The sequence below is a fragment of the Lepus europaeus genome, chromosome 18 (genome assembly GCF_033115175.1).
Source record: "Lepus europaeus isolate LE1 chromosome 18, mLepTim1.pri, whole genome shotgun sequence".
In the NCBI taxonomy this organism is placed as follows: Eukaryota; Metazoa; Chordata; class Mammalia; order Lagomorpha; family Leporidae; genus Lepus; species Lepus europaeus.
Window position 1 is genome coordinate 35,428,748 of NC_084844.1, and position 17,362 is coordinate 35,446,109.

Sequence of the window (17,362 nt, forward strand, 5' to 3'; positions counted from 1 at the left end):
AGAGAGATACAGAGAGAAAGGTCTTCTTTGCCGTTGGTTCACCCTCCAATGGCCGCCACGGCTGGCGTGCTGCAGCCGGCGCACTGCACTGATCCGAAGCCAGGAGCCAGGTGCTTCTCCTGGTCTCCCATGCGGGTGCAGGGCCCAAGCACTTGGGCCATCCTCCACTGCACTCCCGGGCCACAGCAGCGAGCTGGCCTGGAAGAGGGGCAACCGGGACTAGAACCCGGTGTGCCGGTGCCGCAAGGCGGAGGATTAGCCTAGTGAGCCGCGGCGCCGACCTATTTTTTATTTTTGACAGAGTTAGTGAGAGAGAGAGAGAAAGGTCTTCCTTTTGTTGGTTCACCCCCAAAATGGCCGCTATGGCCGGCGCTACGCCAATCCGAAGCCAGGAGCCAGGTGCTTCCTCCTGGTCCCCATGTGGATACAGGGCCCCAAGCACTTGGGCCATCCTCCACTGCCTTCCCAGGCCACAGCAGAGAGCTGGACTGGAAGAGGAGCAACTGGGACTAGAACCCAGCGCCCCTATGGGATGCCAGTGCCACAGGCGGGGGATTAACCAAGTGAGCCATGGCGCCGGCGCCCAAAATTTAAAAGAATTAACAGCTGAAATTTTCCCAAATTTGATGGAAACTATGAACTCACAGATCCAAGAAACAAACATTAAAGCAGAAGAAACATAAAGGCATACTGTAATCCCATCCAAAGTGGCCCCCCCACGAGACATTAAATATAGAGAAAGAGGACAACAGCAGAGTTTTCTCCAGAGCTATACAAATTAGGAAATAATGAAGAGACATTCTTAAAATACTGAAATAAAATGGTTAAAATTCTTGATCCAGTAAGAAAATCTTTCAAAACATGAGGGTGTAGTAAAGACTTTTCAGAAAAACAAGGGCTGAAAGGCCGATATTCATTGCCAGCAGACTTGTACTATTAATGTTAAGGGAAGTTCTTAAGGTAGAAAGGGAAATGATACAAGACAAAAAATAAATCTATACAGGAAATGAAGAATGCCAGGAATAATAAACATGTGAGTAAATACAGGATTCTTTAATAAATACCTATCTTTTTAGAAAAAGCATTACTGGAAAAAGTGGCACTCTGAGTAAAATACATAAATTAGTTAAAAATAATGTACCCATACTAATGTCTTAATTTAACATGTACTACAGTAATTAAAGATGTTTGTTTACATTAGAGGAAACTGAGTAAAGGTTTTAAGGAGTCTATACTGGTAGCTTGGTAACTTTTCTGTAAATCTAAACTTATTCCAAAATTAAAAGCTTATTTAAAAATCAATGGTAATATGCTATTTAAAGTGTAAATCAAAATGTTTTGTGAATTTATAGTACAGGTAAAACTAAAATGTATGGCAGCCGTAGCATAAAGGACTAGAAAGGGAAGTGAGGAAATATATTGTGGTGCAGTTCTCATACCATATATGAAGTAGTTTAAGATTATTCTGAAGTAGACTTCAATGAGTTAAAGATGTGTATTGTAAACCCGAGAGGAATGACTTTTAAAAAAGGTAGTGGTGATGGTGGTGGGGGAACACATACAGCTAAAAAATTCAGTGGTGAAGATAAAATAGAAGCATAAGGGTAGGAAACCTTTTTTCTGCCAGGGACCATTTATAACAGCATTCACAGCCATTCAAAATTATCGGCCTAAAAATTAGCCTACTATAGATTTATCAAATTTCAAGTCCCACCTGTGCTTTCTGTGGCTGGGCCAGACAAAATGATTTTATGGACCTTATACAGTGGGCCAGACATTCTCCACCTGTACTAGGAGAAAGAATCTGACTAATCCAGAAAACAAAAAGTAGATAATGCAAATGTTTAAAAATAGCAAGCTAGTAGTCTTAAATCTAATCATAATAAAAGATCTAAATGTCACAATTAAAGAAGAAAGATCAGAATGAATAAACATACAAGAATCAACTACCTAAATACATTTTAACATGAATGAATTCCAAAATGAAAAAAGATCATAGATGTTTACATTCTATGTAGAATTTACATGAAATTCTAAAAAAGGCCAAACAGAGGGCTTCTCAACCAGCATTATAAAAAGGAAATTGGCAAAAAAGGATAGGAGGAACTTTTTGTGCTAATGAAACTTATATATTATGATTGTGGGGGTAGTTACATAACTATACATTTATCATCTACTTGTATATTGAATTTTAAATAAATTTTATTCAAATAAATTTTATTACATGTAAATTACATCTCAGTAAACATTAATGGCAGAGCTAACTATATGCATGAGGGAAAAGGGAAGAAGTGAAAAAAAAATCAGTACTAGGTAACAAAATACCTTTTTCTCTTTGAAAAATAATATGTAGATGCCAGTGTTGTAAGTTAAGCCTCTGGCTGAGACACCAGCATCCCATAAAGGTGCTGGTTCAAGTCCTGGCTGCTCTACTTCTTATCCAGGTCTCTGCCAACACACAACACAATGATCATGAAGTGAGGACAGAAGGGGATATTATGATGTTGGGGAAATGAAGTGAAGGCAACATCTATACATCCATATGCCAATAATATGGCATGCACACATTATTGTGTGTGTATATAAAATATAAACTTTATGTGTACATATACTTCCACATAGGATAAAAGATACATAGAATTTGTCTTTCTGTGTCTGGCTCATTTCACTCAGCATAATGATCTCCAATTCCACCTTTCTTTTTTTTGTAAAGGTCAGATAAATCTTAAAACAATATTTTAAAAGTTTGAAGTTATGATTTTTAAAGTGAGTTTTAATTATCTACTAAATTTTTTATGCTTTTTTAAAATTATTAGGTTGAACTGAAGCGTGAGTACAATGACCACCATTCAAAATTAAGAGGTCTATTACCTGGACGGCAGTGGTATGAAATTCAAGCATACAGGGCTTTAAATCAGGCCCTTGGTAGGTAAGTAGAGTGAAATTTTATATGACATTACTATAGTATTATCTGTAGGGTTATATGTAGAACTAGTATTGCCATTAACTATAATTAATTTGGCAAACTTTTGTGTAACAGGAACCCTAGGAACTGGTCAATTTTTAATTATAGATGTCACAAGTAGACATTGAAAATAGTCATAATCATACCTAAAACAAAACTCAAAATTTGCTAATGTTTGAAGAAATCGTATAATTTGTCACACAATTAGTGGTATGCAAAGATGGTTCTTAAAGAAAGCTCACAACAAACTTAAAGTCTTGTAATATCAAAACCTAGATGATTATTTTTTAAAATAGATGCATAAAAACTGACCATATGAGCACTAGTTTGAGTCCCAGCTGCTCAACTTCTGATCCAGCACCCTGCTAATGTACCTGGGAAAGCAGAAGATGGTGCAATGCTTTGGCCCCTGCCACCCATGTGGGAGATATTTCAGTTCATGTACATATATATATGTAACATGCAAATCAGAGTAGATATACCTACAGGTAATGATTTTTATGTGTACACACTCCCTCCCACCAGATTTCAGGTAATGATATTGCTATACCAGCCAGTGTGAGGAAATGTTCCATTTATTTGCAATTATGTTCCTTTAGTCGCTAAAGATGTGTTGAATTATTATATCTGTTAAATTACTTTCATCAAATATAAAACTGTTATTCTGTGTCTTTGTAAAGAAGACAACAGACTAGGGAAAATTCTTTTCATTTTAAAGTCATTTCTAAAATCAAACTATAATAATAAAATCAAAAGTATAGATTGCTATTTTGGTTAACTGTGATAGCATTCTGTACACTGTCTCCTATCTGAAGTGATAACGTTGATAAATTAACATTGAAACTGAAGGACAGTGAATAACTGAAAGAGAAAATAATAGCTCTTTTTGAGGCATAAGTGAACAATAAAGCATTTTGCAAGTCTTTCAAGAAGGATGAAACTAGCCATGGTCATTGGTACTAAAGAATAACACCAACTAGACCACATTTAACAGTAATACTTTTTTTCTGAAAGATCCCAGCCTATGAAAATTTGTGCTTTGTGGAACAATCATTTAAATCATCACTCTACACTGTAATTTCATATCATGGGATGCCATTTCCAATTTTTGTACAGTCTAATTGATTTTATATATTCTCTGTTTTTGAAATATAACCACATAATAACTTTTTTTTTCTCAGCAAAACTGTAAGGAGTTTATAGAATTCAAATAAAATCATGAAAACATAGCCTTTGACATAGGCACAGTACAACCAGAGGACTCATAGCCAATTGTAATTTTACCTTACTAAATCCAGAATTTAGATTTCTCTTACTTATCTTGTACACTTGCACATAAATAGACTGGATTCATTTAACTTCAGTTTACATAGACCTAATTGACATATGGCCGGTGCCGTGGCTTAACAGGCTAATCCTCTGCCTTGTGGCGCCAACACACCAGGTTCTAGTCCCGGTTGAGGAGCCAGATTCTATCCCGGTTGCCCCTCTTCCAGGCCAGCTCTCTGCTATGGCCCGGGAAGGCAGTGGAGGATGGCCCAATTCCTTGGGCCCTGCACCCGCATGGGAGACCAGGAGAAGCACCTGGCTCCTGGCTTCGGATCAGCGAGATGCGCCGGCCGCAGTGGCCATTGGAGGGTGAACCAACAGCAAAAAGGAAGACCTTTCTCTCTGTCTCTCTCTCTCACTATCCACTCTGCCTGTCAAAAAAATAAAATAAAATAAAATAAAATAAAATAAAGTAAAATAAAATAAAATAAAATAAATAAAAAGACCTAATTGACACAGGACCCAAAAATTGAACGTAACTCTCAGATCATGTCATCTACTCCTATGTATATCATTTTAGAATGGTGTTTTATATGAATCTCTTCAAACTGAACAACTCAGTTCTGTGATTAAACTTCTGATACCCTACTGCAGCTCTTTTCTGCCCAGAAATCCCATTTTACGTGGCATCTAATTACACTGCAAGTTGTTCTTAAAGTGCTTCATCTGTTTACTTTGTCTCTCTCTGCTGACTGACCTCTTTTGTTTGAATTTTAATATTCAGATAATAGTTTCTAAGGGACCTTGAACATATATTTGAAATTCTTAGCTTTTAGTCATTTAATTTCAGGAAAATAAATATCTTTACTTCAGTTGATTTTTTTTTTGTTTTACTTTTAATACAAACAGTGCTGTGAATTTCAAGAAATCCTGTGAAGCAAAAGTTACATTTGTATCCTATTTTTGTCACTTACAAACTTTTTGCATATTTATTATTTCATTTGATTCTTCCATTGATCATTTCCAATAGCAATGCTAGTATTCCATATTTTGTTCTGATTGTTTTGTTTTTAAACTAGTTGTGAGACATTACACGTAGCTACTAAATGGCCCTTCACATCTTGGCCGCCCTCTCTTTAAAAAACCACAGGACCTGCTTTTTCATCTTTATATCGCCCTAGCTCTATCCACTGAACTTCTGACCATGAAGTATAAACGTTTATTAGATTTACCACATCCTTTCTCTACCTTGGCACACAAATTACTCTGTAATTCATTTGGCAAATTTGACAATCTAACCATAGTTGAAGGTCTTAGCTTTTATTTGGACTTTTTCTGTTTCTCCAGCAAGTTATTTACACCTTAGTAAACCCATAGCAGTTTGTATGTTATCTCTGTTTCAGCTCTTATCTCATTGTAATTGCCTGCTTATATGTTTCTTTTCTTGAAGAAATGTGTTACACACATTTTTAAACTCTTAAAACCAGCTCTGTCAGCTTGGGACATAAATGCTTAACAAAGACTTGTTGAATTAGTGGAAAGATTCCAGATTCAGTACTTTTGCCACAATACCACATTGCCCCAAAGAGCTTGTAGAGCTTCATGACAGGCTTTTCGAGACTATAATATAATTCATTAATCTGTAATGCTGTGTATAGTACTGTATTTTTAGCATTTCATCAGTTTAAAAAATAGAAAGTCTAACTGTCATTTTACTGGTTTTCTTTAAAGATTTATTTATTTGAAGGCAGAGTGACACAAAGAGAGAGAGAGAAAGATCTTCCATTTACTGGTTCACTCATTTACATGGCCTGAACAGCTGGGGCTAGGCCAGGCTAGAAGCCTGGGCCCTGGAACTTCATCCAGGTCTCCAATCTGAGTGCAGGGGCCCAAGCACTTGGGCCATCTTCCATTTCTTTCCCCAGAGACATTAGCCAGGAGCTGGATTGGGAGTAAAGCAGCTAGTACTCAACGAAGCACTCATATGGGATGCCAGCATAAAAAAAAAAAAAAAAAAAAAAAAACTTTAAAAAATTATAAAGATCAATGGGGCAGCATTGTGGTACAGTGGGTTAAGCCATTGCCTGCAACACCAGCATCCCATATCAGAGTTCCAGTGTGAGTCCTAACTGCTCTGCTTCCAATCCAGCTCCCTGCTAAGGTGCCTGGGAAGGCAGCAGAAGATAGCCCAAGTACCTGGACCCCTGCCACCTATGTGGTAAACTACGATGGAATTCCTGACCCAGACTAAATTATTACAGCCATTTGGGGAGTGAACCAACAGATAGAAGATATCTCTCTATCCCCCTTTCAAATAAATAAAAATAAATCATAAAGAAGATCAAGCAAATATTTTACATCATTTGATAAAAATCATGGTGTTTGTTGATTGACAGAAAAGGGGAATATACTGAGGCACTCTTTCTAAGGGGTACAGGTAGATGATGCAGAGTAAGCAGAAATCACTAGATTTTTACTAATGTCACTTTTTTTTTTACAGGCAGAGTTAGACAGAGAGACAGAGAAAGGTCTTCCTTTTCCATTGGTTCACCCCCCAAATGGCTGCTACAGCCAGCGTGCTGTGGCCTGCACATCGCGCCGATCCGAAGCCAGGAGCCAGGTGCTTCCCCTGGTCTCCCATGTGGGTGCAAGGCCCAAGCACTTGGGCCATCCTCCACTGCACTCCCGGGCCACAGCAGAGAGCTGGACTGGAAAAGGAGCAACCAGGACAGAATCCAGTGCCCCAACTGGGTCTAGAACCCGGTGTGCCAGCGCCACAGGCGGAGGATTAGCCTAGTGAGCCACGGCACCAGCCAATGTTATCTTATTTTTAAAGCCCACATGGAACTGTTAGAGTATTTGAAGTATAAGAATTATTTGTAATATAATAATAGCCTTTGGAAACATCCCAGGTGATTTTGCAACTGGGTTACCACTGCACTATGCATTTCCTGAACTAGCCTGCTTTACTGTAAGTATCATCTTTGTCTCTTGTGGTCATAATTCACTTGAGCAAGACAGTATGAAAGCAATGAAATAAAGAGGCAACTTCTTTCCCCTAGCTGTTTTGTTAAATACCTGTTTCTATAGGGTGCTTTAAATACAAATCAAAGTAGTACCAAAAGAGTGGCATCCTGATGTTCCATTGATTTTTCAACACTTTGACAGTGTTGAAAGTATTAATCTTCCTATTCTGGCCAGCTGTATAGTCTGCTGCTTTAGAACTTACAGATTACTTTAAAATAATATAGAAAAAGAATGTCAAAATTTACATTTCTATTAGTCTATTTTCTTTTGCAGTACAAAATACCTAATATGAGGTATGCTATAAGGGAAAAAGATTTGTTTAGTTCACAGTTTTGGAGACTGAAAGGCCAAAATCAGAGATCTCATGAGGTTTTCCTTGACTGCGTCACACAGCATGGCAGATGACATGGCAGAAGTGTGTGTGAGAGGGACTGATTACCTGGCAAGATAAAGAGTCAGAGGGATTTAGGATCAGGCTCACTCATGTGTAACAACCTGCTCTCACAGTAACTAGCCTGGCTTCTGCAGGAACAATATTAATTCTTTCTGAAGGCAGGGGTCCCCATCACCCAAATACTTTGTACTAGGTAGAGCTTCTTAAAGGTTCCACCATCTGTCAACACTGCCACACTGGGAAGCAAGCTTCCAGCATAGGAGAACCCTTAGGGGATTTATCCAAACCATAGCAACATTCAAAAATTCCCTTTGGAAAAATAGAACATCAATCTTCTTTCTCAAAGTTCCATGACAGTAAAGGACTAAAAATATAAAAAGTTACAAAGAGTTAGAGGAGAAACAATGGCAGATAAGAAGTGCCAATAAATTCTGAACTCTGAAAAACAGTTGAATGACAAAATGACTTAGGAGGCATGGGAAGGCTGGAATTTAAATCTACAGCGTTGAAAGCCAACAAGGGCCTCCCTATTCATGTATAGAGAAGCTTAGGACTTCAGAAACTCTAAACTGTCCATTAAAGTAAAAACAGAATTGGTTGCAAGATTGTATAGGAAGCAGTTAAACAGCCTCTCCCTCAACCAGCTGTACTTCTGTAAAGTCTGAACCAGGGAGTGTCTATATTCTTCAACATCAGGCATAGCTATGAAAGTATTAAAGATGGCAGTTAATACATACATCCTATGTATAGAACTTCTATGTACTGAATGTAAAAACTCCATCTCTTTCTTCTTTCTCAGCTGTGAGTAGGCTGTCAGTCTTTTTCTTTTTTTTTAACTCAGTCTGAATGCAGTCTGCATTTTCAGTTTTTGTTTTGTTTTGTTTTTGTTTTATTTACTTGAGAGGCAGAGTTACAGACAGAAAGCAGGCGAGACAGACAGAAAGATCTTCCATCTGCTGGTTCACCATCCTCTCCCCAACTGGCCACAATGGCCAGAGCAGGGCCGGTGAGAAGCCAGGAGCTTCTCCAGGTCTCCCGTGTGGGTGCAGGAGCCCAAACAGTTGGGCCATCTTCCACTGCTCTCCCAGGCCGTAAGCAGAGAGCTAGATTGGAAGAGGAGCAGCCAGGACATGAACCAGTGCCCATATGGAATGCTGGCACTGCAGGCAGAGGCTTGACCTTCTGTGCCACAGCGCTGGTCCCCATCTTCTATCTATCAGGCAGAAATGTGTAAAATTCCTCCCTAGGGAAACTGACCCACCTTATAAGAAAGTGCCTATAAAGTACTCTGTTCCTATCAAATTACAGCAAAACCTTCCCCATAAGCCCCAAATATACATACAGGGCCACCAATCAGTGTTTTGGTGCCTTATTATTAAATAGGTGAAGAATCTTCACCACATACTGAAATAAAGTTTGTAACATGAAAACAAAACCAAAACAACAAAACAATTCTAGCAAAAAATAAACAGGACAAAGAGCTTACAAAAAACAAATATAGTACAACAGAAGAGAACAAGAGCTGGCTAGATTCTTCTTTAGAGAGCCAAATAGCATATATTTTAGGTGTTGCAGACCACATGCAGTCCCTGTCTCTTTGTTTTTTTTAAAATATAAATACCATTTCTTTTTTGGCAGGCTAAACAAAAATAAGACATGGGCCAGATTTGCTCTGTAGGCTTAATTTGCCAACGCCTAGATAAGAGAAATCTTCAAAGAATTTATAGTAATGTAAATAGTAATAAAGGTAATATATTGCTTCCATGAAAGAAAAACAAAAAACTAGGCCGGTGCCATGGCTCTATAATAGGCTAATTCTCCGCCTGTGGCGCTGGCACCCCGGGTTCTAGTCGGGTCGGGGCACCGGATTCTGTCTGGGTAGCTCCTCTTCCTGTCCAGCTCTCTGCTGTGGCCCGAGAGTGCAGTGGAGGATGGCCCAAGTCCTTGGGCCCTGCACCCGCATGGGAGACCAGGAGAAGCACCTGGCTCCTGGCTTCGGATCAGCGCAGTGTGCCGGCCACAGTGGCCATTGAGGGGTGAACCAATGGAAAAGGAAGACCTTTCTCTCTGTCTCTCTCTCTCACTGTCCACTCTGCCTGTCAAAACAAAACAAAAACAACAAAAACAAAAAACTGTCAGAAATGTACATGATAACAATAGTTTTCAGATGCAGAATAGGACTTGGAAGACCAGATGAAAATTCCCATATGAAAAAGACAAAAAAATGGGGAAAAATATATACATATGCGTGAGTCAACTTCTCATAAATAGGATATACATATCAAGGAACAGATGATATCCAAAAGTAAGACAGTTCCTCAAAATTGAGGAGCCTGATTTTTTCTTTTATTGAAAGGGCCCACAGAAGCACAGGTAAAGGGTTAAAAGCTACAGAGTACCTGTGCAGTGTCTGTGTATCTGAGATAAAGAAAAGGTTTTCAGAATCTTCCACAGCAAAAGACAAGTCTTATACAAAAGATGAGGATCTAGAATCACAACAGAATTCTAAAAAGCAAGACTGAAGCTAAAAGATAGACAAAATTGCCTTCAAATTTTTTAAGGAAATTTTTAAGTCGCAATTTGAGTTCTATGGAAGCCAAACTATCAATAAACTATAACAGTAGAATAAAGCCTTCCAAATTTAAAGACCTAACACATTTACTTCAAATGAGTACTTTCTTAGGATGTTACTGGAAGATCTGCTCAAAATAGAAGAAAATTCAGAAAATATGCTGTGTGGCTCAGTTCTTAATGGTAATCCAGTAGATACTGATTTAAACAAGAATTGTATGTAAAGAAATAAGAGGTTGGTGTATATGAAAAATAAATGTCGGCCGGCACCATGGCTTAACAAGCTAATCCTCTGCCTGCGGCGCTGGCACACCGGGTTCTAGTCCCGGTTGGGGCGCCGGACTCTATCCCGGTTGCCCCTCTTCCAGGCCAGCTCTCTGCTATGGCCCGGGAAGGCAGTGGAGGATGGCCCAAGTACTTGGGCCGCAGCGGCCATTGGAGCGTGAACCAACGGCAAAAAGACCTTTCTCTCTGTCTCTCTCTCACTATCCACTGTGCCTGTCAAAAAAAAAATAATAATAAAGAAAGAAAAATAAATGTCTTCGGCCGGCACCGCGGCACAATAGGCTAATCCTCCGCCTTGTGGCGCTGGTACCCTGGGTCCTAGTCCTGGTTGGGGCGCCGGATTCTGTCCCGGTTGCCCCTCTTTCAGTCCAGCTCTCTGCTTTGGCCCGGGAGTGCTGAGGAAGATGGCCCAAGTCCTTGGGCCCTGCACCCGCATGGGAGACCAGGAGAAGCGCCTGGCTCCTGGCTTCTGATCAGCGTGGTGTGCCAGCCGCAGCGCACTGGCCGCAGCAGTCATTGGAGGGTGAAACAATGGCAAAGGAAGACCTTTCTCTCTCTCTCTCTCTCTCTCACTGTCCACTCTGCCTGTCAAAAAAAAAAAAAAAAAAAGTCTTCCACAGAAGGCAGTCAATACATAATTTCCAAAGGTCAAAACCCAAGTAGTAGTAGTATAGGTAGTATTTAGAAATTTGGAGGTACATAACCAAAACTGTCTAAAACAGTTAAAAGTAATTGTTTCAGAAACATAGAAATTGAGGATGAGAAATGGGAAGGTAAAACTGTTCTGTCTGCCACTAAAAGCATTATAATACTATATCTTAAAATATGCTGGGTATTCCATTGGTAAGAATGAAAATCTATAAAGGTAAAATTAACTTTAAGAAAAGGCTGATGGAGATCCATTATTGTGGTGCAGCAATTTAAGCCACTGCTTGCAGTGCTGGCATTCAATATCAGTATGCTTCCAATCCAGCTCCATGCTAATGTACTTGGGGAAGCAGCAGATGATGGCCCAAGTACTTGGGACCCTGCCACATCTTTGGGATGCCTAGATGGAATTTTTGGCTCCTGGCTTCATCCTGGCCCAATCCTGGCTGTTGCAGCCATTTGTGGAATGAACCAACAGTTGGATGATCTCTGTCTCCTCTATTAATACACTTTTCAAATAAATAAATATTTTTTAAAATTAGCATAGGGGTTTCAATACTAGTTAAGATGAAGGAAATACATTTTATGTTGTTTAAGAACCTAGACAGAATGCATAGTGCAGCATGTGTAGTTCGTGTACCATGAGGCAGACTTGGAAAGAAGATCAGAATTCAAAATACCGATGAACTGGCTGGACTGACCATATCAATTTCAAACAAAGTAGAATTCAGAGCAAATAAAATTAGTAGGAATGAAAAGAAACCTTACATAATGATAAAAGTACCAATTTCCCAATAAGACATAACATTCCTAAATGTAAATGCCCCCAAAACAGCATTTTTAAATGCATTAAACCAAACCTGTCAGATCTGAAGGGAAAAATAAACAAATTCACATTTAGAGTTGAAATTCACACTTACAGTTGAAGAATTCCAAATTCCAGTCTAATAGAACTGGTAGACAAACCAATAGGGAAGACTTGAACATTATTAGTCAACAGAATTAAACTGATATTATAAAGTTCTCCACTGAGTAAGAAAAGTAAACACTGATTTCAACTGTATATGGAATTTGTAGACCATAAAGTCATATTAAGTATATGCTTTAGACATAATGAAGTTAAACAAACTGTAAATCAGTAACAGAAAAAAAATGTCCAAATACTTGGTAGTTAGGCAACATACTTCTAAATAATCCATAGGCAAAACAGGAAGTCTCAAGGAAAATTATAAAATATTGTGAACTAATAAAAAATGAAAATATAACCCATTAAAACTTGGGAGCTGGCTGGTGCCATGGCTCACTTGGCTAATCCTCCACCTGTGGCGCTGGTACCCTGGGTCCTAGTCCTGGTTGGGGCGCCGGATTCTGTCCCGGTTGCTCCTCTTCCAGTCCAGCCCTCTGCTGTGGAGGATGGCCCAAGTGCTTGGGCCTTACACCCGCATGGGAGACCAGGAGGAAGCACCTGGCTCCTGGCTTCGGATCAGCATAGCACCAGCCATGGCAGCCATTTGGGGAGTGAACCAATGTAGGGAAGACCTTTCCCTCTCTCTCTCTCACTGTCTAACTCTGCCTGTCAAAAAAAAAAAAAAAAAAAAAAGAGAGAGAAAAGAAAAAACAATCTTGTGAGCTGCAGCCAAAGCAATGTCGGAAGGAAACTTATAATTAACTGCTCTTTTTAGGAAAGAAGAAAGATCTTAAACAGTAACATGATTAACACAGAGAGCAAAACAAGTGTAAGGCAAACAAAGGAAAAAGGAAGTAAGTCAATGAAATTGAAAACAAATTGAAGAAAATTAATGAAACTAAAAGCAGACTCTGAAAGAAACAACAAAATTAACAAAACTCACAGAGAAAAGAGAAACCACAATTATTAAATTAGGAACTACAGTTAATACTACAGACTCCATAGACATTAAAATGATACACATTTGACAACTTGGATGAAATGGACTAATTTCTGAAAATTCATGAAATATTAAATCTCATCCAAGATGAATAAATGAGATGATTAATACTCTATCTAAAGAAATTCAATTCATAGTTAAAAGCTTTCTGGAAAAAACATGTCCATCCAAATGGATTCACCAGCAAAAATTACAAAACATTTAAAGAAAAAAATAACACCAATTCTACATGATATCTTCTGGAAAACAGAAGATGGAACCCTTCCCGAGTTCATTTTTTGAGGACAGCATTAACTAGCTACCAAACCGGAGGAAAAATATAAAAACAGAAAAAAAAAACAAAAACCAAAACTACAGACCAATATCCTTTGTAAGCATTGCAAAGATATCCTTAACTTGTTAACAAACTGGGGGAGGTCCTCAAAAGTAGCAACACATAAAAGACATCTAAAAGTTCAAAAAGCAGCAGGAAAAGAAACAAAAACTTATAATTAAATTTATCAAAACTGGATATTTATCCATAAAAAAATGGCTTGATATTAAATACAGTGAGCTTTCTGACATTTTAACTTACCCCATTCCCATGCCTTCTCTCCAAGTTCACAGCCTTAAAACCAACTGCCTACAATTTTTTAAAAATTAATTTATTTATTTGAGAGGCAGAGTTACAGACAGACAGAGGGAGAGACAGAAAGAGAGGTCTTCCATCTACTGGTTCACTCCCCAAATGGTGCAATGGCCAGAGATGGGCCAATCCAAAGCCAGGAGCCAGAAGCTTCTTCCAGGTCTCCCACATGGGCACAGGGCCCCAAGCACTTTGGCCATCTTCCACTGCTTTCCCAGGCCATTAGCAGGGAGCTGGTTCAGAAGTAGAGCAGCCAGGAATTGAACCGGCACCCATTTGGGATGCCAGCACTGCAGAGGCTTAACCTACTATGCGATAGCTCCAGCCCCCTACAATCATTGTTAAAGCCAACAACTTGACAGCTATGGCAGGGGCAGAATGGAGCTAGAGCACATTCCTGAAAAGCTGTCTTTAAGTGACCTGTTTGGTGGTCCCCTGGAAAGACCCAACTCACGAGCTTATCTGTATTTGACCTGACTCAAAGCTCACCCAGCAGTTAAATTTCACAGCTTCCTGCAACCATGATTGATATTTGGGGCACATAAGAGGCTAACTACAGTATGCACAGAGAAAAGCTGGTGAATAGATATCAATTAGAGGCTTTAGAAGTTCTGAAAACTTCCTGGGTCTTTTTTTTTTCCCCAAAGAAACCATGTATTTAATGAGTATAAATTTTTTTTTTTTTTTGACAGGCAGAGTGGATAGTGAGAGAGAGACAGAGAGGAAGGTCTTCCTTTTTGCCGTTGGTTCACCCTCCAATGGCCGCTACGGACGGCGTATCTCGCTGATCCGAAGCCAGGAGCCAGGTGCTTCTCCTGGTCTCCCTTGCGGGTGCAGGGCCCAAGCACTTGGGCCATCCTCCACTGCCTTCCCGGGCCATAGCAGAGAGCTGGCCTGGAAGAGGGGCAACCGGGATAGAGTCCGGCGCCCCAACCGGGACTAGAACCCGGTGTGCCGGCGCCGCAAGGTGGAGGATTAGCCTGTTACGCCACGGCGCCGGCCTGAGTATAAATTTTGTAAGTACAGCTTTAGGAATATAGTGATCTTAGCATTATACCTGTCCTCCTACTCCTACTCCCACCCTGCCTTACCTCCTCCTCCCGCTCCCATTCTCAGTCCCATTATCCATTAAAAAAACAAAAAACAAAACTGTTCCTCGACAGTCAAGACAAGGGCTGTTTAAGTCACTTGCTTCTCAAAGTGTCAATTTCACTTCTATAGATTTCCTAATTTTAGGTGTTCTGTTATCACAGATCAGGGAGAACATATGGTATTTGTCTCTTTGGGATTAGCTTATTTCACTAAGTATGATGTTTTCCAGATTCGTCCATTGTGTTGAAAATGACTGGATTTCATTTTTTTCAACCACTGTGTAGTATTCCATAGAGTACATATCCCATAATTTCTTTATCCAGTCTTCAGTTGACGGACATTTAGGTTGATTCCATGTCTTAGCTATTGTGAATTGAGCTACAGTTAAAAAAATGGGGGTGCAGATAACTCTTATTCCCAGGAGTGGGATGGTTGGATCATATAGGAGGTCTATATTCAGATTTCTGAGGTATTTCCAAACTGATTTCCTTAGTGGTTTTACCAGTTTACATTCCCACCAGCAGTGGATTAGGGTACCGTTTTCCCCACATCCTCACCAGCATTTTTTGTTCGTTGCTTTCTTTATGAAAGACTTTTGACTGGGGTGAGGTGAAACCTCATTGTGGTTTTGATTTGCATTTCTTTGACAGCTAGTGATCCTGAACATTTTTTCATGTGTTTGTTGGTCATTTGGATTTCCTCTTGTGAAAAATGTCTGTTTAATTCTTTTGCTCATTTCTTAACTGGCTTGTTTTGTTGTTGTAGTTTCTTGATCTTATTATATATTCTGGTTTTTAATCCTTTATCAGTCGCATTGTTTGCAGATTATTTCTCCCATTCTATCAGTTGCCTCTCCCTTTCCTGAGTGTTTTACAGTACAGAAGCTTCTCACTTTGATATAATCCCATTTGTTGATTTTTGGCTGATTGCCTGTGTCTCTGGAGTCTTTCCAAGAACTCACTGCTTGTGCCAATGTCTTGCAGGGTTTCCCCAATGTTCTCTAATAATCTGATGATCTCAGCTCATATATTTAGTTCTTTAATCCATTTTGAATGGATTTCGTGTAAGGTGTAACATAAGTGTCCTGCTTCATACTCCTGCATGTGGAAATCCAGTTTACCCAGCACCATTTGCTGAAGAGACTGTCCTTGCTCCAAGGATTGGTTTTAGCTCCTTGGTCAAATAATAAGTTGCTTGTAGATGCTTGGATTGATTCTGGCATTTCTATTCTGTTCCATTGGTATAGACATTTGTTTTTGTACCAGAACCAGGCTGAAGTGGAGTTAGTTATTTTATTGGTAGAATTCAGCAGTGAAGCCATCTGGTCCTGCCTTTTTCCTTTTTGGGAGGGCCTTTATTACTGATTCAGTTTTTTTCTTGGTAATGCGTCTGTTTAGGTTTCTATGGCTTCTTTGCTCAATTTAGGTAGGTTATATGTGTCCAGGAGTCTATCCATTTCTTCTAGGTTTCCCAATTTGTTGACATACAGCTTTTTGTAGTAATTTCTGATGATTCTTTTTATTCCTATGGTGTCAGTTGTTAAATTTCCTTTTTCATCTCTAATTTTATTGATTTGGATCTTCTTTCTTTATTTTGGTTAGTTGGGCCAATGGTGTGTCAGTTTGGTTTATTTTTTCAAAAAACCAGCCCTTCGATTTGCTGATCTTTTATGTTGTTTTTTGCTTTCACATTTTTGTTGATTTCTTCTCCAATTTTAATTATTTTTTTCCTACTAGTTTTGGGTTTGGTTTGCTGCAACTGTAGGATGAAAAGTTCTGTAGATATCTGTTAGGTCCATTTGGTCTATAGTGTCAGTTAACTCTGCCGTTTCCTTGCTGATTTTCTGATTGACATGTCTTTTGCTGAAAGTGGGGTATTGAAATCCCCCATTACTACTGTATTGGAGTCTATGTCTCCCTTTAGATCCCTCAATGTTTCTTTTAAATAGCCAGTTACCCTGTAATTAGGTGCATGTATGTTTATAATAGTCACTTCATCCTGTTGAATTCATCCCTTCATCATTTCATAGTGCTCTTCTTTGTCTCTTTTAACAGTTTTTGTGTTAAAGTCTATTTTGTCTGATATTAAGATGGCTACACTAGCTCTTTTTGTTTCTGTTGGCATGGAATATCTTTTTCCATCCTTTCACTTTCAGTCTTCATGCATCATGTTAGTCAGATAGGTGTATTATAGGCAGCAAATAGATGGGTTTGCTTTTTTTTTTTTTAAGGTTTTATTTATTTATTTATTTGACAGGTAGAGTTAGAGAGAGAGAGAGAGAGGTGTCTTCCTTCCATTGGTTCACTCCCCAAATGGCCACAATGGCCAGAGCTGTGCCAATCTGGAGCCAGGAGCTTCTTCCAGGTCTCCCATGCGGGTACAGGGGCCCAAGCACTTGGTCCTTCTTCTACTGCTTTCCCAGGCCATAGCAGAGAGCTGGACTGGAAGAGTGGCAGCTGGGACTAGAACTGGCGCCTGTATGGGATGCTGGCGCTGCAAGCAGAGAATTAACCTAGTGCACTGTGGCGCTGGCAGGTTTGCATTTTTTAAACCATTCAGCCAGTCTGTGTCTTAACAGG

The 17,362-nt window shown here is 39.4% G+C and overlaps 1 protein-coding gene across 1 annotated transcript in view; it reads left to right on the top strand.

Annotated features, from left to right (window-relative positions):
- The window catches only part of BRIP1 (BRCA1 interacting helicase 1), a 208,413-nt gene that overhangs the window by 160,713 nt on the left and 30,338 nt on the right, over nucleotides 1-17,362 (top strand). The window contains 1 exon segment of the mRNA XM_062174775.1: nucleotides 2,817-2,929. Within this exon segment, the coding sequence (XP_062030759.1) occupies nucleotides 2,817-2,929 (113 nt within the window).